Genomic DNA, 23624 nt, shown 5'->3' with positions numbered 1-23624 from the left:
CAAGGTTGGGCACAGCTGGAATAAAAAGTAAAATGCTGGTAGTGTAAATCGAATAAATAGATCCTTTCATTTTAGGCGTGCAGATCAGTTTCTAATGAGGAAACTTGTCCTTGGTACAGATGTTAATCAATGAACTGCATCAATCCAGTGTTATTAACTCTCATTCACCAATCCCCATCTTTCACTTTTTAATTAAGACATTGTTGCTTTATAATTGCCCTTGGAGAAAAGCAGAATTTATTAAAATCAGCTGGTAAGTTTAAAGAGTTAGGAAGGCAGTGTCCAACATTAAGGATGCCCATCACCGAAGACATGCCCTCTTCTACTGTTACCGGCAGGAGGAAGGTACAGAAGCCTGAAGGCACACACTCAGGGGCTGGCTTCTTCCCATCTGCCATCCGATTCTTAAATGGAAATTGAACCCATGAACACTGCCTCACTACTTCTTCTTTTTAAGTTTTTATTTTTGGTTTTTCTGCACTACTTATTTTAACTTAACTATTTAATAGGCATATATTTACTGTAATTCAGTTTTTTCACTATTTCACAGTACTGCTGTCATAAAGTTAACAAATTTCACAACATATGCTGGTGATATTAAACCTCAAAGGTTTCAAAGGCACATTTAATGTCAGAGAAATGTATACAATATACATCCTGAAATGCATTTTCTTTGCAACCATCCACAAAAACAGAGGAATGAACGATAGTTAAAATGTTAGAACCCCAAAGTCCTCCCCAGCTCCCCTCCATCCCACACATAAGCAGCAGCAAACAACAATCCCCCCCCCCCACCGGCAAAAAAAAGCATCGGAACCCACCACCGAGCACTCAAGCATGAGCAAGGCAACAGCAAAGACACAGACCTGCAGTACAGTACTCCAAAAACTATATTGTTCACCCGGCATTCGACATACCAGAGGCTCTCTCTCTCTCTCCCTAGTAAGGGAGAAAGGAATGTCTCCGTTTCACAGTAAGAGGGGAGACATAACAAACAACTCGCTGGTTTACGATGTTAAAGGCCGTCCCGTCACTTTTTCCGAGCTCTGTACCCAAAGATCTCGAGTCCCTTGGCACACAGCCTTAGATCTTCCATCTCCCACGACACACCGGTCTTCTGCTCGGACACTGACCTCCCCTTCTCCAGAGCCACGAAAACTCGGTCCTCCAAAGGCGAGTGGAGCTCTTAGGCCGAGCCCTTGCCTTGCCGAACAACAGCAAGTTGTGAAACCCCGAGCAGGTCTTATTCCCGCAAAGAACCGTAGTCAGCATGTTACCTGATTATTTTTTTAAATAAAGAGCTTTGGAAGTGCTATCAAGATTAATGATGATGTGCGTTTACTCAAATGGTATATTGTTGATTCTTCTATCAAACCAGTTAAGCAGGTATTGTGACTGTGCAGGGGAACAGATTTGCTATAGTTGAATGCACAATCCATTCAAGCAATCTGATCTATGAATCAACCAGGTATCTTAGCTTATGTTCTCCTCCTGATGCGACACAATCTAAAGCTTCAAAGTGTGGGAGATGTCAAGTTGTTTTCTGGTGCCAATGTAGTCCAGCTGCAGGGCAGTGCAACTATGAGAATGATGTATGTACATAAGCCAAACTCATTTTCATTTGCTCCAATCAATTAGCAGGGCAATTCTGCTTGGCATTTCAAAAAGGCGGCAACTGGGTGGGGGCAAATCTATTGATTACACATTGCTGTTTAGAGCAGCAGCATCCTGCACCCATCCAATAATTTGGAGGCTTAAGGCACTTGCATTATGTCAATGTTAGCACTCTTCCCCTTGAAGCAGATGGTCATGATTTAATACAGGGACATGAATGTATAATTAAGGCTAAGACTTCAGTGCAGTGCCAAGGAAGATCTGGACTATTTTGAGGCACCACAAAGCACTAAAACAAGATGCCATCCTCTAAAGATCCCCTTGAGTGTTTGAAGAGGAGGTGGGGAAATTCTCTCCTGTATCTTGACTAATATAAACCCATTAACCAACTTCTCTAAAACACATTATCTGGTCACTGTAACATCACCCTATGACCGTGCTGTGCATAAAGCAAAGTGCAGCATTTCCTATATGTACCAATGACTACTCTTCAAAAGAATTTCATCAGGCAAGGAGTGTCATCAAACATTTCTTCGGTAATGCCAGCCATTCCCTTATGGTGCTCAGAGGGAGCATACCACAATTCTCGCACACCTCTTCGAAATAGAAAATACCCATGCTTTAACAATCATAGTGCACAAACATTTACATATCTTTGCCTTTGCAAGATTAGAATAGTGATCCAGAATTTTGATTTTTGTACAAAATATAACAATTGAACATTTGTGCATAATTTCGGCACTTCAAACTGCCATCATATACCATGTTGAAAACAGAGACATCATTAAGGTAACATTTTATCTTTGGAGAGCAGATAAAATAGTGCAGCAAGCAGTGTAAATACATGTGTTCATTAAACATATTATTGGTAAGAAATCCTTTATTTTGGTTATCTGTTGATTTCTATCTTGTTTGAAATGTTTTTCAAGTCTCCTCACAATGTATAAAAATAAATTGGTCCCCTGTTGCACTTGTTAGATTACTAGTTCAACATGCCTTCATCAAACTAGGACTCAAATAATACAAAAAAAAAGCGCGGCTTATAAAAAGAGTAATTCTGTGGCTTCCTTCATGCTAAAATTTCACTCAAAGTTAGTGATGTTTCCTTTCCTTGACAGTTTTACAGTTCTTTGTTTTTACACAAAGTCCCAAAACTTATTCTTAGCTAGTACATTCTCATCATACTTGAGATTATTACTTATATATACTCAACATTTTAGACTTCAAATTTTTTTATGCAGTCATCTTGAAAAGCGTGGTTTTGCTGTAAGCTTTCGAGCCTTCTTCAATCCATCCTTTCTAAAACTCCCAATAGTTATTTCCTGCAGACAAAGTCAAAATAATTCATGCATTAGCAAGCAACACTTACATATACTGCCAGTTATCTTCCTGAGTTTAAAACAAAAAGGGTGAATTATAAACGCTATGGTCTGAATGGAGAACTGACTGAAAAGAGGTAGGATAACCCCAGTCAGAAATGAGATGGACACAACGAGCAACAAGGTGCCACATCATAGATTTGATTTTATTACATCTGTTCCTGATCCACATTGAGGAATCTTCCTCAACGTTGTTACTTCTAATGACACAGGAAACCATTCAACCCAATGAATTCATGCCTTTTCTCAGGGCAACCCCATCACTCCCATTCCTCCCCTTATCTACCTGTAACCTATTCTCGCATATTGACAACTCCCACCTAATACTTCTCCCAAACACTCGAGCTAGGGAAAATTTACAGCAGCCAATTAACCTCACTGCCAGTATGTCTTTGGGTTGTGGGAGGAAACTGGAGCAGCCGAGAGTGATCACAGGGAGAATGTGCAAACACCATGCAGGAGGTCAGGATCAGCCCAGGCTTGGTGGAGCTGAGGAAGCAGCACTGACTGCCACCGTGCTGCCATTTGATTTACGCACCCTTGCAAAGTTTCTCCGGGAATACTTCAGAAGGTAAATAGCAGAGAAAATGTACATATCTGCGTGAAGAATTTGCTTCGTTATTCTCTTATTTTTTAAAAAATGAAATTTTGAAAAAATTTAAACAATCGGAGTATTTAAGGAAGCGTGCAGTACCAGTCAGTTTATTTGTCTGATACTGAAAGATGTAAAATGATTGCTGAAACAAAATCCTGTATTTTATTGTGGACTAAAAGTATAAAATGTTATTATAGTTTAAGCCATATTACATTTCTCATGTACCAGATATGTTAGAAATTCATCCACTTGATTAAATCTTACCTTCTAATAGGGATGAATCAATCCAGGAGAAATGCCTGAGCCTTGGTCAGCTTACTTTTCTTGTTGCTTGTAACAGTTTCCGCAGCAGAGCGCTTGTTCCCTCTCTCTTTCTGCTTCGCCTCTTTGACTTCTGGTACTTGCTTATCAGGAGAGTTTATCTACAGATAAAAAGGAAAACCAAGGCAATCTGCCTTACTCTTAGATACTCTAAGAATTCTATGGTTCTTTCAGAACATGGAGTGTAGTCCACCTGGTGCAGGTGACTTACCTACCTTCAGACCTTTCAGCTTCCCAAGCACTTCCTCCTTAGTAATAGCAACTACACTTGCTTCTGTCCCCGACATTCTCAATTTCCAGCATATGACTAGTGTCTTCCACAGTGAAGACTGGCTCAAAATACTTATTATGTTCATCCAACATTTCTTTGTCCCCCATAACTACCTCTCCAGTGTCATTTTCCTTGCCACTCTTTTACTCTATATATCTGAAAAACTTTTGGTATCCTCTTTGATATTATTGGCTAGCTAACCTTCATATTTCATCCTTTCTCTCCTTATGTCCTTTTTTAAGTTGTTTTCTGCTGGTTTTTAAAAGCTTCCCAATCCTCTAACTTTCCACTTATTTTTGCTATATTATACACCCTCTCTTTTGCTTTCACACTGTCTTTGACTTCCCTTGCCAGCCACAGCTATGTCATCCTCCCTTTAGAATACTTCTTCTTTGGGATGTATCTATCCTGTACCTTTTGAATTGCTCCCCAAAAACTTCAGCCATTGCTGTTCTGCCATCATCACTGCTAGTGTCCCCTTCCAATCAACTTTGGCCAGCTCCTCTCTCGTGCATCTGTAATTCTCTTTACTCCACTGTAGTACTGATATACCTGACTTTAAATTTTCCCTCCCAAACTGCAGGGCAAATTCTATCACTGCCTCCCAAGGATTGCTTCACCTTAAGCTCCCTAATCAGATCAGGTTGATTACACCAACACCCAATCCAGAATGATCTTTCCCTTTAGTGGCTCAACCACAAGCTGTTCTAGAAAGCCATCTCATAGCCCCCCGGGTTCGGGTGTAACCCGTCCTCTCTGTACAGGTCATACCTTCCCCAGCAGAGATCCCAATGATCCAGCAGTCTGAAACCCTGCTCCTTGCACCAATCCTCAGCCACACATTCACCTGCTAAATCATCCTATTCTTACCCTCGCTGGTGCATGACACAGGCAGCTATCCAGAGATTACTAACCTGGAGGAACTGCTTTAAAGCTTTCAACCCAATTCCCTATATTCCCTCTTCAGGACCTCTTCCCTTTTCTTACCCATGTCATTGGTACCAATATGCACCACAGCTTCCGGCCACTCACTCTTCCCCTTTACAAATACTATGGACCTAGTCCAAGACAGCCCTGAGCTGGACAGCTGGGAGGCAACATACCATCCGGTGTCTCTTTTACATCCAGAGCACCTCCTGTCTGCTCCTCCAACTATGGAATCCCCTATCACTACTGCACTCCTCTTTTCCACCATTCCCTTCTGAGCCACAGAGACAGACTCAGTCGCACAGACCCAATTTTTGGGGCTTCCCCCGTCTGGTCATGCCCTCAACAGTATCCAAAGAGATACTTTTTTTCTGAAGGGGAACTTTGGGGTGGCTACCTCCCTGTAGCTCCTATTACCTCATTCTCCCATATGAGCCGATGATTATCCAACTGCAGCTCCAGTTCCTTAACATGATCTCTAGGGAGCTGCAGCTTGATGCACCATGCAGATGTAGTTATCAGGGAGACTGGAGGTCTCCCAGGGTTCCCATATCTCACTCAAAGAACATACCACAAACCCTGGACCTGTTCTCACCACACTATGTACTACTCAATAAAGAGAAAAATAAAACTTCCTAGAAACTTACTTAGAGCCTCCACCTGTTTGCGCCCACGCCTGTTCTCGCTGAAGCTCATTGAGCCAAAGCCTGACCACTCTAACATTGTCCACTCCAACAAATTCACTTCACCACTTTGTTTACATTGTTCAATTATAAATAGTTGAGACTTCAGAATAGATCCTTGCTTTTCAACACTAACCAACCCCTACCAAGTGGACCCATTGTCCATGATCCCTATTCAACAACAAATAATTTGCTGGAGGAACACAGCGGTTGAGCAGCATCTGTGAGAGAAAAGAACTGTTGATATTTCGCATCAAGACTCTGCATCTGGACTGATCATGGAGAGGGGAGATGGAGAAGGACTGGTGAGATAGAGGCCAGAGGTGACTGATGGACAGATGGGAGGGGCACAGGTCAAGCCAGGCATTTGTGTGGGTGTTGAAGTTTGAAGTTGGGAGACAGGCAGGCGGTTGATAGCTGGAAGAAGACGGAGCCACAAGCAGAGAGGAGGGTGGGGAGGGTGAGGGTGGAGATAGCTGCTGGAGGGGTACAACCAGAAACACAAAGGTCACCAGTGCTGGAGTATGATAAGCAAGGAAGGTTTCTCCATTATCCCTCCTCTCTGCATCCTGAGCCAGTTTCATGACCAAATCAATAACACACTTTCAATTCCCTCAGCTTCAACACTTAAGAGCCGCTTTATCAAATACCTTCTCAAGCCCATGTAAGTAACCTGGAGTCTGGCCAGCAGTCAAGTTTCTTATTCAAGATATTGAGCCATGCTTTGTTTTTATTGTTTCTGCATTTTTTTAAATAAATCTTCGCTGGCTTCTTCATTAATTAAAACAAAAATCACAATGTTCAGTACTTCTTTAATTAATTGCAGAATTTTCCACACCGATTGGTCTAAGATGCACTGGAATTTTTTCTCTCCACCTTTTACATTAGTTCATGCACAATTTTCAATCAAAAGCTCCCTTAAGTGAGGGAACTTGCAAGATTATAGATGAGGCATTTGTAATGTCCTCATCTGCTTTCTTTAACTCCTGGAACGGCTTAGTCGTTTTTTAAGTAATTCTTCCATAAATACCTTGTTAGTTCTCATCCGCATGTGCATGGAAACAACATGCTTATCGTCATTCAGCAGGTTAGCCTTGGGTGCCACCTTCAGGTATGAAATTGTTGCAAATGCAGTAAAGCTGAACTCTTCCCTGGAAATCAAAATATGGCAGAAATATAATGCACAATTGCAAATTACTTTTAGAGGGCATACTGAAAAACAAACTAAGAGATAACAGAAAATGTAACAGAAGCAGGTACATAACCCATTATTGCCTGTTGGTACTAAATTTTCAATGGGTGGGGGGTGGGTTTCTCCTAACCCCATTTCTACACTGTACTGTATCATGTACTGTATCCTGTTTTCTTCCCCATTATTAAAACATCCCAATTTCCTTTTAGTTGTTACATCCTTTTTGATAAAACCACCCACATTGGGAAAAAGTTTGAGTATGGGAATTCAGTGCTCTTATCTATTTCCCCTTGCTTTTCTACCAATAACCTTTTGCTATATTGTGGAAGGAAGCTTTTACCGTTAACTTTTGCACAACCACTTGTAACTTCCAGGACCCTCTCTAAATCTTCTCATCAACAGGGGCTTCCACCAGCCAGGCCATGATTCCCCTCAATGACACAATTAGGCAGGAGGTACAAGAGCCTGAAGACCCACACCTCAAGGTTCAACAACAACTTCTTTCCCTTTGCCACCAGGTTCTTAAACCAACATGATAAACTCTAAGTCTACCTCTTTCTTCTCTCTTTCACCAGTGTTACAATGTTTACTTTGTTAATTTTCACATGTGTAGGTTATGTATAATTTATGCTAACAGGAGTTTATATTAACTTTCTCACCCTGTAATGCCCTGTGCCGTGGCTGCTAAATATTAATTTTCACATTTATACTAAGGGTACATATGCCTATGGCAACAATTAACTTGAACTTGAAACTTGAACTCATTAGCAGTGATGAAGTCCTCGTTTGCAAGGACTTTTGCTTTTCCTTTCTTACTTTTCCCATAATTCAAGCGAGTATTCCTTGGTTTTATTATCTTTAGTGTCAATTTAGTGATGGAGCATTGTACTTACTTCAAGTATTCTTGCAGGAGGAGATGGACAATCACATCCTCCATTTCATGCCTGGACAGATTTGGAGGCCTTACAGAGGCCAGCCTCAGTTTGGAGGGACCCTTCCCACACCAGGCTTCGATTAATTTTAGCGGAGTGAGTTTTTCTTCAAGTTGTTCAGCATGTTTCAGTATTTTGATCAAATCAGAAGAGTAGTCAGTTATATCCACCTTTTCTGAAGCTACAAGGCAAAATAAATTATTAGCTAACGTTAACTGCAAAAATAATTGATCTTTATTCTAACTAGATCTAAGTTTTATGATGATAATTTAAAAATAAAATTGATTCCAAATGGAATCAATACTTTTCATCAAGTAGCAGCTCCTTTCTAGAAAATAGCTCTCTTCCAACCAAACTCCTACAGTGGAAAACAGTGTTCTTGTTACCCCTATTCTAAATTCTGCCCTTTACCCAGTGTTCAGTCCTCATCAGTATAATATTCCCATCCTGAACTTTTCGTTTTGTTTAATATCAAATCAACAAATACCATTGTTATCTATCCGACTAGACACAACCTAAAAAGGTTTGTGAAATGTGATTTTCCTTACATAAATTTATTTTGATTTTGCCCAGTTCTGTGATTTTTCTATAAGCATCCTGGTACAATTTTCTTAACAATAGAATCTGATATAACTGGGGTACAGTTCTCCAATTTTCACTCCATCTCCTTCCTGTTCCTTTCCAGTTTGTGGAAGCCATGCTACATTCAACAGAAATTTGTAGGCTGCTGTATCCATCATCTCAAGTTGCTGAGGAGGATAAACTTTGGGTCCTGGGGACTTACGGCCTGATGGAAATTTCTTAGAGCTCCTCAGTCTTTATCGACATGTAGTTCTCTACTATTTCTAGGTTTTATTTTTCTTTTACTGAGATATAGCTTCTCTTCAAGCTGTGCCGCCAACATCCCACAATTTAACCCTCGCCTAATCACAAGGCAACCTACAATGACCAATTAACCCATCAGCCCGTAAGTCTTTAGATTGTAGGAGGAAACCCACACAGTCACGGGGAGAATGTACATGCTCCTTACAGACAGTTGCAGGAATTGAACCTGGGTCGTCTGTACTGTAAAGTGTTGTGCTAACCACTACTTTACTGTGCTGTCCCAAATCTCAGAGAGTCCACTAGGAAAACTGGGTCCAGCGTGTGGGATTCCACGTCCTCAATGGAGGATGGAGAAGGAAGAAGACAGCGTATCCTGGGGTTAAATGACATCTTTCTGCATAGTTGGGAGGGAGGAATGGGGCTAGTTTTGCTGTTATTATTTTGTCACTTGGTACGTTCTGTTTTGATGTGGTTTGTGTTGTTCTGAGGAGAACATTGGGCATGCTGTGCTGGCACCGGAATATGTGGTGACACTCACGAGTTGTCCTCAGCACATCCAGAGATGAGCTGGCTGTTTACACACACGATGCATTTCACTGTATATTACAATCTAGAAGTGACAAATAAATCTGAATCTGAATCTTATGCTTACTCTCGTTTTACTTTTGACTCAGGAAAGGACTTACATGCTTCAGAGTTGCAGTTATCACACATCTTGTTGCACTTCGTTGATTCCCAGACTTCATCGAAATGTTGTGCTATCTGTACACGTCTGCATCTGAAACATAGTAGGTTGATTCACAAAACATATGGCTTCACCTCCAGCCACTTAACTGTACAGTGTTATTATATACCCTGGGTTACAGCTTGTGTCACAATGTGAGTGTAGTACATAACTATTATCTCGAGATGCAATTGCATAACACTGTTATTTTCGGTGTCTCGCAATTGACAGCACATTGTTCCATAAGTGGAACATGACAACGATCATTTTCAAGTTGTGTTGAGTCACTTGAAAAATTCAACTGGGCACTACTTGTAAGTATGCATTACATCAATTGGGTTAATGCTGTGTCACAGTATAAGTGTGCAGTGCTATCATACTGATAGGCACGTCACAGTGTATATATAGAATGCATGAAGGCCACATCAGTGAAAATATCTTATTATGTAGATTAGATTAAGGTTATGTCATAGTATGGGGGTATACAAAATTAAATGTCTTTATGAGGAAGTTTCTCTGATTTATCTTCTTTCCTTTTCCCTGGTTAACTTGGTGAGGTTAGAACAACATGTCTCCTTCTAAAACGAGCAGAACTGCAGATGCTGGAGATCCAAAGCAACACACACTAAATGCTGGAGGAGCTCAGCAGGCTGGGCAGCAGTCCTGAAGAAAGGTCTCAGCCCGAAATGCCGACTGTTTGCTCTTCTCCACAGATGCTGCCTGGCCTGCTGAGTTCCTCCAGCATTTTGTGTGTGTGTTGATTTGTCTTCATCTAAATCCTTGTTTCAAAAGTCATTGGGGTTGGGTTCCAAATTACACCATCCCAGCTGAGGGTCGATGTCCCAGCAATGAGTCATCCTAAGAGGACTTTACTGGGAGGAAAAGATCTACCGTACCTTCTTGAATCCTGACAGTAAGCCACCATCTCATAAAGTTTCTGTTGTCCTACATTCTCCATAACTACCATTGTGCTTTGCCTGAAGATATCCATGAATCCATAGTAGAGAATGCAATCAGCTTTAAGGTCATCTCGACCTGCAAAACATGGTATAAAAGAACATTTAGAACATAGAACTGTAGAGCACAGTACAGGCCCTTTGGCCCACAATGTTGTGCTGACCATTTAACCATCTACAAGATCAACCTAACCCTTCCCACCCACATAGCCCTTCATTTTTCTTTTACCCATGTGCCTATCAACGAGTCTCTTAAATGTCCCTAATGTGTTTGCATCTGCCATCATGCACACACCACTCTCTATGTAAAAATACTACCTCTGATATTCCCTATACTATCCCCTCAACCTCTTAAAGTTATGCCCCTTTGCATTAGTCAAAAAGTCTCTGGTTTTGGTTGATTTACAGTAGTTACTTTTGAATAAAAGGCATCACCATCTTATTATGAAGATACAGTGTATGAGATGGTGCCTGTCTTAATCTTTCATCAGGCGTAATCATTATGACTATAGACATTTGTGCCTGTAGACAAAGAAACATAGACAAAATAGCTTGCATATATGTTAACTTGTTTCTCATGTGGTTGAGTAGCTTACCAACATTAAACGTTGATATCAAAATTCATTATATAACTGCTTCAAATATTCATAATATTCCATTTAATTGTTATGCTACAATACATCCCTATCAATTGCTTGAATTGTACATGCCAATTACATGAGCAGGTAAAACTGAAATTATTAGACATCAGGGACTGATACTGCAATGACTGGAATACATGCACCACAAAGGAAGATGGTATGGTCCTTGGAGGTCAATTATCTCAACTTTACAACATCACTGCAGGAGTTTCTCTGAGCAGTGTTTCCTGCTCTACCCTCTTTATAACTACGACTGTGCAGCTAAGCATAACTCCGAGGCCATCAAAAAAAATCCACTGATAATACCAGTGTTGTTGCCACAATCACGATGGCAACGAAGAGGCATACAGGAATGAGACAGATCAGCTGGTTGAGTGGTCTTGTAACAATCCTGCATTCAATGTCAACAAAATCAAGGAACTTTAGGAAGGGGACATCAGTTGAACACATACACCCTCCTCATTGAAGGGTCGGCACTGGAAAGGAAGAGCAGCTTCAAGTTCCTGAGTGGAACACACAGATGCAACCACAAAAAAAATGTTCACCAACATCTCTTCTTTCTTAGAAGTTTAGGGAGATTCAGCATATCATCGAAGACCCTGAAGCTTCTACAGGTCTACAGTGGAAAGCATTCTGACTGGTTGTACCATGAATTGTCTGGAAACACCAAAGCACAAGAATGCAAGAGGCTACAGAAAGAGGACTCAGCCAGTTCCATTACAGGTACAGCCCTCCCCACTATTAAGGACATCTACAAGACATGGCATCTCTGGAAGGTGACATCCATCATCAGGAACTCCTATCTGAGCCATGCCCTCTTCTCATTGCTCCCAACAGGGAAGAGGTACTCCCTCCCTAACAGCACTGTGGGACCATCTTCAGAGGATGAAGTGGCTCCAGAAGGTGGCTCACCAGCACCATCTCAAAGACAGTCAGGGATGAGCAATTGTTGCGGCCTCACCAGTGACTCTCAGATCCCAACCATTATATAAGTGCTGCTATAATGTTGTCTGTTTACATATTACAGCCCTTTCCAAGAATTTATCAAAATCTTTGAAAGATATTTGAAGCAAAATGTAAGGCTTGAGAAATAGAGGAAGTAGTAGTATGTATTTTTTGATTTCATTCAAGGTATCTAAATTTGAATAAAACGATAAACAACAATGTCAGACATTATTTTTGTGACCATTTAGTCTGCCACATTCCCTCAGTCCCCGTCTGATACCGGACCTGCCCGTCCACTCTCTTGATAGTAATTCTCCATGGATTTGCTGAGAGACTGATGGAACACAAATCGGACATCAGCTTTGTCGATGCCCATGCCAAATGCCACTGTTGCCACCACAACCTGGGGAAGAAAGTATTTGAGAATCAAACACACTGTTAAAAGGTGCATTATCCAAGTTTTTAGTAAGTTGTAAGGTTCTGAAATGACACATAGTAAGTGCACACATCATAAGCATGGCAGTTAAGATGCATTCTATCCATAATAACGTTTCTTTTTTATAAAAAAACTTAGTTAAGACATTAAATGGATAACAAGGGAATGAAAAAGAACATGTTTTTCCTGAGACCATGTGGATTTCCTCTGGATGTTCTGGTTTATAGTCATGGTCATGGAGTTGTACAGCACAGGAACAGGCTTGGCTTTTGGCCCAATTGGCTCATAATGAACATGATGCTCTCTCCAAGCTAGTCCCATTTGCCAGTGTATACACCATAACCTTCTAAACCTTTCCAATCCATATACCTGTCCAAGTTATTATTGTACCTGCCTCAGCCACTTCCTCTGGCAGTTCATTTCACACCCTTGTGTATAAGAGTTGCTCTTAAGCTCCTCTTAAATCTTTCCCCTCTCATCCTAAACCTATAGCCTCTAGTTCTTGATACCTCAGCACTGGGACAAAATTAGATTGCCCCTTATGACTCCATCTACCTCTATAAGATCACTCTTCAGTCTCCTACGCTGTAAGGACTAGTCTGTACAACGTCTCTCTATAACTCAGTCCCTCTGGTGGTATCCTTGTACATCTTTTCTGCACTCTGTTACTGCTCTTTTCTTGTGCTATCCCATTGCAGTGAGGCAACAAGATATTTCCTCCAAAATCCCAAAGACACAAGGGCTGGTAGACTTCGAAAATAGAGTAGAATGTAGAAAGAATACAACGGGATTGTATCAGTGTATCAGTGAAAGTGGATGCTCAGATCCTGTGTGCCTGTTTCCATCCCGTATGCCTGAATGACAGGATATACTTAATTTCCTTGCTGAAAGCAGGTCAACAGCTTGAAACAAGTGAATTTATGGGATCTGTTTTAATCTTCACTGCCTGGATAATATTCAAGTGGAACATTCTGCCTGCCAGTTGTAGACCCTGAAATCCTTCCACCAAATTGAAGTGAAAACTGGGCAGTCAATCCACCTACAGACACATAGAAACAGGAACCAGTCCCAGGATATTAACCACTATATTAGTTAACTCTTTCTTCCTTTAAAGAAGAACACACAGAAATATCTCTCCCCACCCCCACCGCTCCCCCTCCCTATCTAGACACATCTCACCACAACGATTTCATTCTTACTACAGGAGCTTGTTGGGAGCCTCGCATATGGGCTTGAACAGAGCAGCTCCCAGAGACACTCTACCCACCCGATGGTCAGAGGGATGAAACGGGCTATAAAATTTAAGGCACCAGCTCAATAGTAATCTGTAACAGAACTGGCAGAGATTCATATACAGTACGCTGCAAGACATACATGAAGCATCTGGGGCAGAAGGCTTTATCCTTCTCTGGCCAAGGGATTGACACATGAATGCTTTACTAAGACCGAAGGTATTCTAGAAGTTGCAGCAAGACAGAGGTTGAGGTAATGTCCAGGCAAGGACAGTTTGCAGACAGCGTGCAGTCAGCCCAGGCAAGTGAGGCCTTGGAAAAGAGGTCTTTGAAGAGCATAGCTTCGGGTTGCACAGGCAACCAGAGCCATTTGACAATGATAAGGATGCAAACAAAGGATTCTAGGGCGACACTTATTGATCAGATACTTTATTAATTCTGTAGTAGTATTGGACTTCAACATGGAGATTCTACTGAACATTAAAACCCGTATTACCATGGTGTGATTGATGATTGATTATATAAATAAGGAATTTGAACATACACAAGGTTACCAATTAGTGATATCTGTACCACTAGTCAACTTCTGTCTAAAATGGCATTCCTGTTCTCAAATTACAGAACAGTTAATGACGGGGGTCATGCTGTTCTCATTGTGAACATGTACATAAAGTGAGACTGAGAAATGAGCTTTCAGAGTCCAGTTAATCAGCAACAACAGGATCATCATTCAAATGACGAGAATGTGACGACAACTTGGTACAAACTCCTTAATAATAATACCACATACTAGCAAAGGAACAGAATAAAATTAGCAATCTTCCTTATTTTACCACACCTTTATTATATTCATACTCCAGTCCTTGTGAACTTTACTCTTCACACTGGCCTCCATATTGGCATGGTAACCCCCAGCTGCAATGCCAAGTTTTTGTAGGCTCATTGTAACCTGCTCAGTGTCTTTCTGGGAAAAGCAATAGATGATTCCTAAGGGCAAAATGAACAGAATTAAAATGTTAGCCCAAAATGCAGATTATACTAGTGAAGATTAAGCTTGAAACACAACTTCCAATGCAGTGGCACAAAAGGGAGAGAAGCGCACAAAACGCTAAGAGGGACACTATTCATTTCTGGTCAGTTCAGTATAGGAAATATGTGGAAGCTTTATAGAGGGTATGGAGGAGATTTACCAGAATGCTGCCTGGATTAGAGAGCAAGCCTTATGAGGACAGGTTGAGTGAACTAGGGTTATGTTATTTGGAGTGAAGGAGGGTGAGAGGTGACTTGATAAAAGTGTACAGATGATCAACTGGTAAAGCAGAGACTTTTTCCCAGGCCAGAAATGACCAATTCGTGGGGGCATAACTCTAAGGTGATTGGTAGAAAGTATAGGGGGAGAACGTCAGAGCTAATTTTTTTTTAAAAACACAGACTTGCAGGTGTGTGGAATGTCCTGCCAAAGTAGAGCCAGATATATTAGGGACATTTAAGGAGCTTGTAGATAAATGGAGGGCTATGTAGGAGGGAGTACTAGATTAATCTCAAAGTAGGTTAAAAGATTGGCACAACATCATGGGCTGTGCTGCAATGTTCTCTGTTCCAACTCTGCAGGTCAGGCAGCATCTATGGAGGGGAATGGAAAATGACAGTTTGGGTTGAGGCTCTCTGTCAGGACATTTCCTCCATAGATGCAGCCTGACCTGATAATCTCTTCCAGCGTTTTGTTGCTCCTGAGTTCCAGCATCTGCTGCCTCTTGTGTATCCAAAAATAGACTCTGATAATCTGGACAACTAATCCAAAGACAATTAGAGTAAAACTCCAATAATGGCAACTCTGGGAGTTGTGCAACGTTGAACTCTAGATTTTCTGGTCTATTGAATATTATCGTATAAAAAAACATGTTTTTAGTTGACTTTTTAAAAAAAAACTATTACATGATAGTGCAACATTTTTTTAAGTGAACCAGGCCAGTGAACAACAAGATCATTATGACTAGAGACATCTGTGCCTATAGACAAAGAAACATGGATAAAACAACGAGTTCAAGGGGAGGGCAGGAACCAGTTCCCTGGTAATTCAAGAGGAGCTTGGGATCTGAGGACCCGGTGGGATCAAGGGGGACAATTGAATCAGGGAGCCAGAAGCTGAACCACTGGGGTTTCAAATCTTTGGAATTCCCAAACAATGGAACATACATTAATTAACTCTGACATGGACAGTCCCAAGCCCGGATGTGGGAGGAGGAGGGTTGTGCAGAGTGCCTAGCAACTTCATCCTGTGAAATCCAGAGCTACAAAAATGTCAGCAGAAGTTCCAGACTTCATTCGTCTAGATAAATGATGTTGTGTGGAGAACCGATCAACCTTCTAAGGGGCCATGACAGAGGACCCCGGCAAGCTGCTATTGGTGGTCTAGCGGTGAGGGGCTGAAGAAGAACATACATTATCAGAGTTTTACAGTACACTGACTACAGCTACATAATATCTGTGAAGAGCATCTTATCATCATCTGGATTGGTAAGCAGAGGAGAAATGTCAGTGTTGAGGAGAAGAGATTGACATTCCGAACCACTGAGCTTCTCTGACTACTTATGACTGTTACTCTAGATTTGCCCAGTTCACACCAACAAAAGACTTACAATACACCTCCAACCAGAAAAAGCACATCATGTCTTAAGAGGAAAGTTTGAGCAAGCTGGAGCTTTTCTCTTTGGAGTGAAGGTGGATGGAGGTGTAGATTATAAAGGCTACAGTTAGAGTGGACATTCAGTGTTTTTCTCTGGGTGACAATGGCTAATACCAGAGGATATCTTTTTAATATGAGTGGAGGAAAGTTTAGGGGAGAGGTCAGATAGGTTATTTTCCACAGAAAGCGCTATGTGCTTGAAATGCACTGTCAGGGATGGAGAGAGCAGAGGAAACAATAGGGTCATTTAAGAGACTGTTAGAAAGACACATGGATGAATGGAAAATGGGGGCTGTGGGCTAGGGAGCAGGGAAGGGTTAGATTGATCATGAAGCAGGTTAAAAGGACAGCACAATATTATGGGCTGAAGGACCTGTACTGTGCTTTACTGTTCTGTGGTCTATATAATCTAAATGGAGACTGTGCATAATTCTCCCCAAAAGTAAACTGTTCTTGTAGGACAGACAAGAAGCTTTATAGCCTTTTATTATTGCCCACTGACAGAACCATCTATTAATCCCATTTACCAAATACGTGAAAAACAACTGTCGATGCTGGAAAACCAAAACAAAAACAGAAAAAGCTGGAAGCATTCAGCAAGTCAGGCCACATCTGCAGGAAGAGAAACAATGTCAACATTTTAAAAACACCAGAGATCGTGCAGATGCTGGAAATCCAGAGTAGTACACATATAGCACTTGAGAAATTTGGCAGGTCTGGCAATATCTATGGAAAGGAATAGAGCCAATGTTTTGGACCAAGACTCTTCTTCAGGATTGGAAAATTTGTAAAGCTCCAGGAAGGGAATGTTTCTGATATAGTAAAACCAGGGTGACCATGGGAATACACAGTTAAACACTGAATGAGTGAAGATGGCAGAAATTTGCTGAGAATGGTCTACTGAATGTGGAGGCCAGTGGAATGAAAGGTGAGCATCAGGGAGACTGGGGGGTGGGGGACTCTAACATTGTTCGCTCCTGGGGAAGAGAGGGGGAAAGTAGGGGCACAGGAAATGCAGTCAAGGGCTTTGTTAACTATGGTAGAGGGAAAGCCACACTTCAGAAAGAAAGGAACATTACAGAGGTGCCTGTTTAGAAAGGCTTCCCGACTATTCCCTGCACTATCTGTTTTTGTTTTAAACTTCCAGCATCTGCAGCTTTTTACTTGGGATTTTCACTTTCTTGTTAACTGTATCTCATGTTATGTTGGCGCCAGAATGTGTGGCGACATCTGCCTCAAAATATCCTTATGTTGTGTTGGTTATTAATGCAAACAACACATTTCACTGTGTGTTATGATGTACATGTGATAAAATAAATGCATTTGAATCTAAATCCATTCTCTCAGTAATCAGGTAACCTTGTTTGTTGCTTATCCACAGTCATCTTGGCTTTACCCTACCAGATATCCCTCTCCCCCAATCTCCTTACAGCTTAATAAATTTCTTTTGTCTCTTTTAGTTATGAAAAATAATATCTGACGTGAAACTTTAACTCAGTTTCTCTTCCCACAGATGTGGCCTGACCTGATGAGTAATTCCAGTATTTTCATTTCGCCTCGCTGCTTACTGAAATTTCCTTCTCAATTAGATTTGAAAGTTATTGTTAGTCTGCTCCTGCCAGCATTTTAGAGGTATGATAAAAGCATATCACTTTAACAAAACCTAATTTCTATGGCTCTTTTGGAAATTAACTAAAATCGGTCTCTTTTGTAATTTCCTACTCGTGGAAAAGTTTCTAAATTCTGAAAAATTTTAATAAGTTTTCTCTTTTCTCTTTCTTGTGTCAAAGCTCATCAGATACCCTGCCACTCCTCAACAATCGAATAGGACTAGTCAAAATCTTCAGCAATACCTTGAAGACAATGCAGAGTTCAGCACCCATAATTGTACACACCTTTATAAACAAAAGTTTAAACCCCTTTTTTGTACAAACAAGTCTGCAGACAGACCAACTGTATATGGAGACAGACTCGCTGGCTGTCCCACAACTGCTTCCTGAGGTGAACAGAGTCAAGTTTAGGATTTTTAATTCTCCCTTTTGTTACAACTGTTCAATAATCATGACATCCCACCTCTGGATTTTGTCATTTATTTTGGTGCCTCAGAAAGTTTAATAGAATTCCAAGTCTCTTACAGCATGGCAAACAAAAAGAATTTATCTTTGATGTATAGTAAATTATTATAGGGAAGAATAAGCTTATCTAATGGGTGGTAAGGCTATGACTCCCTAAGTACAAATAACATTTACAATGATAGCAATTATCATAAGATATAGGAACAGAATTAGTCCATTTGGCCCATGGAGTCTGCTCTGCTATTTCATCATGGCCGATCCAATTTTCCTCTCAGCCCCAATCTCCTGCCTCTCCCCATATCCCTTCATGCCCTAACCAATCAAGAATTTATCAACCTCTGCCTTAAGCATACATAAAGATTTGGCCTGTGACAAAGAATTCCACTGATTCACCATTCTCTGGCTAGAGAAATTCCTCCGTTCTAAAAGGACGCTCTTCTGTTCTGAGATTGTGTCCTCTAGTCATGAGCTCTCACTTTCCACATCCACTCTATCAAGGCCTTTCACCATTCGACAGATTTCAATGAATTCTAGTGAATACAAACACAGAGCTATCAAACACTCTCAAACAAGCCACTCAATCCTGGATTCATTATTGAGAACCTCCTTTGAACGCTCTCCATTTTCAGCACATTCTAAGAAATGGGGCCCAAAACTGCTCACAATACTCCAAGTGAGACCTCACCAGTGCTTTCTAAAATCTCAACATTACATCCTTGCATTTATATCTTGTCCTCTTGAAATGAACGCTAACTTCGCATTTGCCTTCCTTACCACAGACTCAACCCGCAAATTAACCTTCAGGGAATCCTGCACAAGGGCTCCCAAGTTCCTTTGCACCTCAAGTTTCTGTATTTTCTTTCCATTTTGAAAATAGTGAACCCTTTTGTTTCTTCTATCAAAGTGCACGACCACACACTTCCCAAAACTGCATTCCACCTGCCATTTCTTTGTCCATTCTCCTAATCTGTCTAAGTCCCCCTGTAGCCTCTCTATTCCTCAAAACCACCTGCCCCTCCACCTATCTTCACATCATCTGCAAACTTTGCAACAAAGCTATCAATTCCATCGTCCAAATCACTGGCATACAACATAAAAAGAATTGGTCCCAACACAGACCCCTGTGGAACACCACTAGTCACCAACAGCCAACCAGAAAAGTTTCCCTTTATTCTCATTAATCAGCCACTGCTTTATCCATGCTAGAATCTTTCCTGTAATACCATGAGCTCATAGCTTGTTAAGCAGCCTCATGTGTGGCACCTTCTAGAAACACAGAAACATAGAAAATAGGTGCAGGAGTAGGCCATTTGGCCCTTTGAGCCTGCACCGCCATTCAGTATGATCATGGCTGATCATCCAACTCAGAACCCTGTACCTGCTTTCTCTCCATATCCCCGATCCCTTTAGCCACAAGGGCCATATCTAACTTCCTCTTAAATATAGCCAATGAACCAGCCTCAACTGTTTCCTGGGGCAGAGAATTCCACGGATTCACCACTCTCTGTGTGAAGAAGTTTTTCCTCATCTCGGTCTTAAAAGGCTTCCCCATTATCCTTAAACTGTGACCCCTAGTTCTGGACTTCCCCAACATCAGAAACAATCTTCCTGCATCTAGCCTGTCCAATCCCTTTAGAATTTTATACATTTCAATAAGATCCCCCCTCAATCTTCTAAATTAGAGTGAGTATAAGCCTAGTTGATCCAGTCTTTCGTCATATGAAAGTCCTGGAATCAATCTGGTGAACCTTCTTTGTACTCCCTCTATGGCAAGAATGTCTTTCCTCAGATTAGGGGACCAAAACTGCACACAATACTCTAGGTGCGGTCTCACCAAGGCCTTGTACAACTGCAGTAGAACCTCCCTGCTCCTGTACTCAAGTCCTTTTGCTATGAATGCCAACATACCATTTGCCTTTTTCACCGCTTGCTGTACCTGCATGCCCACCTTCAATGACTGGTGTACAATGACACCCGGGTCTCGTTGCACCTCCCCTTTTCCTAATCAGCCACCATTCAGATAATAATCTGTTTTCCTGTTCTTGCAACCAAAGTGGATAACCTCACATTTATCCACATTAAATTGCATCTGCCATGAATTTGCCCACTCACCTAACCTATCCAAGTCACCCTGCATCCTTTTAGCATCCTCCTCACAGCTAACACTGCCGCCCAGCTCCGTGTCATCCGCAAACTTGGAGATGCTGCATTTAATTCCCTTGTCTAAATCATTAATATATATTGTAAACAACTGGGGTACCAGCACTGAGCCTTGCGGTACCCCACTAGTCATTGCTTGCCGTTCTGAAAAGGTCCCGTTTACTCCCACTCTTTGCTTCCAGTCTGTCAACCAATTCTCTATCCACATCAATACCATACCCCCAATACCGTGTGCTTTAAGTTTGCACACTAATCTCCTGTGTGGGACCTTGTCAAAAGCCTTTTGAAAATCTAAATATACCACATCCACTGGCTCTCCCCTATCCACTCTACTAGTTACGTCTTCAAAAAATTCTATAAGATTTGTCAGACATGATTTTCCTTTCACAAATCCATGCTGACTTTGCCCGATGATTTCACCTCTTTCCAAATGTGCTGTTATAACATCTTTGATAACCGACTCTAGCATTTTCCCCACCACCGATGACAGACTAACCGGTCTATAATTCCCTGGGATTTATCTCCCTCCTTTTTTAAAAAGTGGGGTTACATTAGCCACCCTCCAATCCTCAGGAACTAATCCAGAATCTAAGGAGTTTTGAAAAATTATCACTAATGTATCCACTATTTCTTGGGCTACTTCCTTGAGCACTCTGGGATGCAGACCATCTGGCCCTGGGGATTTATCTGCCTTTAATCCCTTCAATTTACCTACACCACTTCCCTATGAACATGTATTTCCCTCAGTTCCTCCATCTCACTAGACCCTCGGTCCCCTACTATTTCAGGATGATTATTTATGTCCTCCTTAGTGAAGACAGAACCAAAGTAGTTATTCAATTGGTCTGCCATGTCCTTGTTCCCTATGATCAATTCACCTGTTTCTGACTGTAAGGGACCTACATTTGTCTTGACCAATCTTTTTCTTTTCACGTATCTATAAAAGCTTTTACAGTCAGTTTTTATGTTCCCTGCCAGCTTTCTCTCATAATCTTTTTTCCCTTTCCTAATTAAGCCCTTTGTCCTCCTCTGCTGGTCTCTGAATTTCTCCCAGTCCTCATGTGTGCCGCTTTTTTTTGCTAATTTATATGTTTCTTCTTTGGTCTTGATACTATCCCTAATTTCCCTTGTCAGCCACGGGTGCACTACCTTCCCTGGTTTATTCTTTTGCCAAACTGGGATGTACACTTGTTGTAGTTCATCCATGCGATCTTTAAATGCTTGCCATTGCATATCCACCATCAACCCTTTAAATATCATTTGCCAGTCTATCTTAGCTAATTCACATCTCATACCTTCAAAGTTACCCTTCTTTAAGTTCAGAACCTTTGTTTCTGAATTAACTATGTCACTCTCCATCTTAATGAAGAATTCCACCATATTATGGGCACTCTTACCCAAGGGGCCTTGCACGACAAGATTGCTAACTAACCCTTCCTCATTGCTCAATATCCAATCTAGAATGGCCTGCTCTCTAGTTGGTTCCTCGACATGTTGGTTCAGAAAACCATCCCGCATACATTTCAAGAAATCCTCTTCCTCAGCATTCTTACCAATTTGGTTCACCCAATCTATATGTAGATTGTAGTCAGCCATTATAACTACTGTTCCTTTATTGCACGCATTTCTAATTTCCTGTTTAATGCCATCCCCAACCTCACTACTACTGTTAGGTGGCCTGTACACAACTCCCACCGGCATTTTCTGCCCCTTAGTGTTATGCAGCTCTACCCATATCGATTCCACATCCTCCAGACTAATGTCCATCCTTTCTATTGTGTTAATCTCCTTTCTAACCAGCAATGCTACCCCACCTCCTTTTCTTTCCAGTCTATCCCTCCTGAATATTGAGCTCCCATCCTTGGTCACCCTGGAGCCATGTCTCTGTGATCCCAACTATATCACATTCATTAATAACTATCTGCACATTCAATTCATCCACCTTGTTACGAATGCTCCTCGCATTGACACACAAAGCCTTCAGGCTTGTTTTTACAACACTCTTAGCCCTTATACAATTATGTTGAAAAATGGCCCTTTTTGCTTTTTGCCCTGGATTTGCCTGCCTGCCACTTTTACTTTTCACCTTACTACTTTTTGCTTCTACTCTCATTTTACACCCCTCTGTCTCTCTGCACTTGTTCCCATCCCTCTGCCACATTAGTTTAAATCCACCTGAACAGCAGTAGCAAACGCTCCCCCTAGGACATTGGTTCCAGTCCAGCCCAGGTGCAGACCGTCCTGTTTATACAGGTCCCACCTCCCCCAGAACTGGTTCCAATGCCCCAGAAATTTGAATCCCTCCCCCTTGCACCATTTTTCAAGCCACGTATTCATCTGAAATATCCTCCTATTTCTACTCTGACTAGCACGTGGCACTGGTAGTAATCCAGAGATTATTACCTTTGTGGTCCTACTTTTTAGTTTATCTCCTAACTCCCTAAATACACCTTGTAGGACCTCATCCCGTTTTTTACCTCTATCGTTGGTAACTGTGTGCACCACGACCACTGGCTGTTCACCCTCCCATTCCAGAATGTCCTGCAGCCGCTCAGAGACATCCTTGACCCTTGCACCAGGGAGGCAACATACCATCCTGCAGTTTCGTTTGTGGCCGCAGAAATGCCTATCTATTCCCCTTACAATCGAATCCCCTATCACTATAGCTCTCCCACTCCTTTTCCTTCCCTCCTGTGCTGCAGAGCCATCCATGGTGCAATGAACTCGGCTGCTGCAGCCTTCCCCTGATGAGACATCTCCCCCAACAGTATCCAAAACAGTCTATCTGTTTAGGAGGGAGATGACCTCAGGGGACTCCTGCACTACCTGCCTACTGCTACGCTGTCTAGTGGCCACCCCTTCCCTTTCTGCCTGTGTAGCCTTTACCTGCGGTGTGGCCAACTCACTGAACGTGCTATTCACGACTTTCTCAGCATCACGATGCTCCAGTATGAATCCAATCGCAGCTCCAGACGCTCAATGTGGTCTGCCAGAAGCTGCAGTTGGACACACTTCCTGCACACATAGTCG

General features: G+C 41.7%; 1 protein-coding gene across 1 annotated transcript in view; it reads right to left on the bottom strand.

The window, feature by feature from the left end:
- Positions 1 to 592: 592 nt before the first annotated feature.
- The window catches only part of recql (RecQ helicase-like), a 46998-nt gene continuing 23966 nt past the window's right edge, over positions 593 to 23624 (bottom strand). Inside the window, exons 9-16 of the mRNA XM_073066128.1 lie at positions 14512 to 14660; positions 12291 to 12408; positions 10360 to 10498; positions 9426 to 9517; positions 7876 to 8095; positions 6821 to 6941; positions 3853 to 4010; positions 593 to 2936 (exon numbers count right to left, since the gene is read on the bottom strand). Coding sequence (XP_072922229.1) covers positions 3870 to 4010; positions 6821 to 6941; positions 7876 to 8095; positions 9426 to 9517; positions 10360 to 10498; positions 12291 to 12408; positions 14512 to 14660 — 980 coding nt within the window. The 3' untranslated portion in view covers positions 593 to 2936; positions 3853 to 3869. The remainder of the gene's footprint in view (positions 2937 to 3852; positions 4011 to 6820; positions 6942 to 7875; positions 8096 to 9425; positions 9518 to 10359; positions 10499 to 12290; positions 12409 to 14511; positions 14661 to 23624) is intronic.

The sequence above is a fragment of the Hemitrygon akajei genome, chromosome 14 (assembly GCF_048418815.1).
Source record: "Hemitrygon akajei chromosome 14, sHemAka1.3, whole genome shotgun sequence".
Lineage (NCBI taxonomy): Eukaryota > Metazoa > Chordata > Chondrichthyes > Myliobatiformes > Dasyatidae > Hemitrygon > Hemitrygon akajei.
Note: the sequence above shows the minus strand (reverse complement) of the source record. Positions and strands in the feature narration are given on the sequence as shown.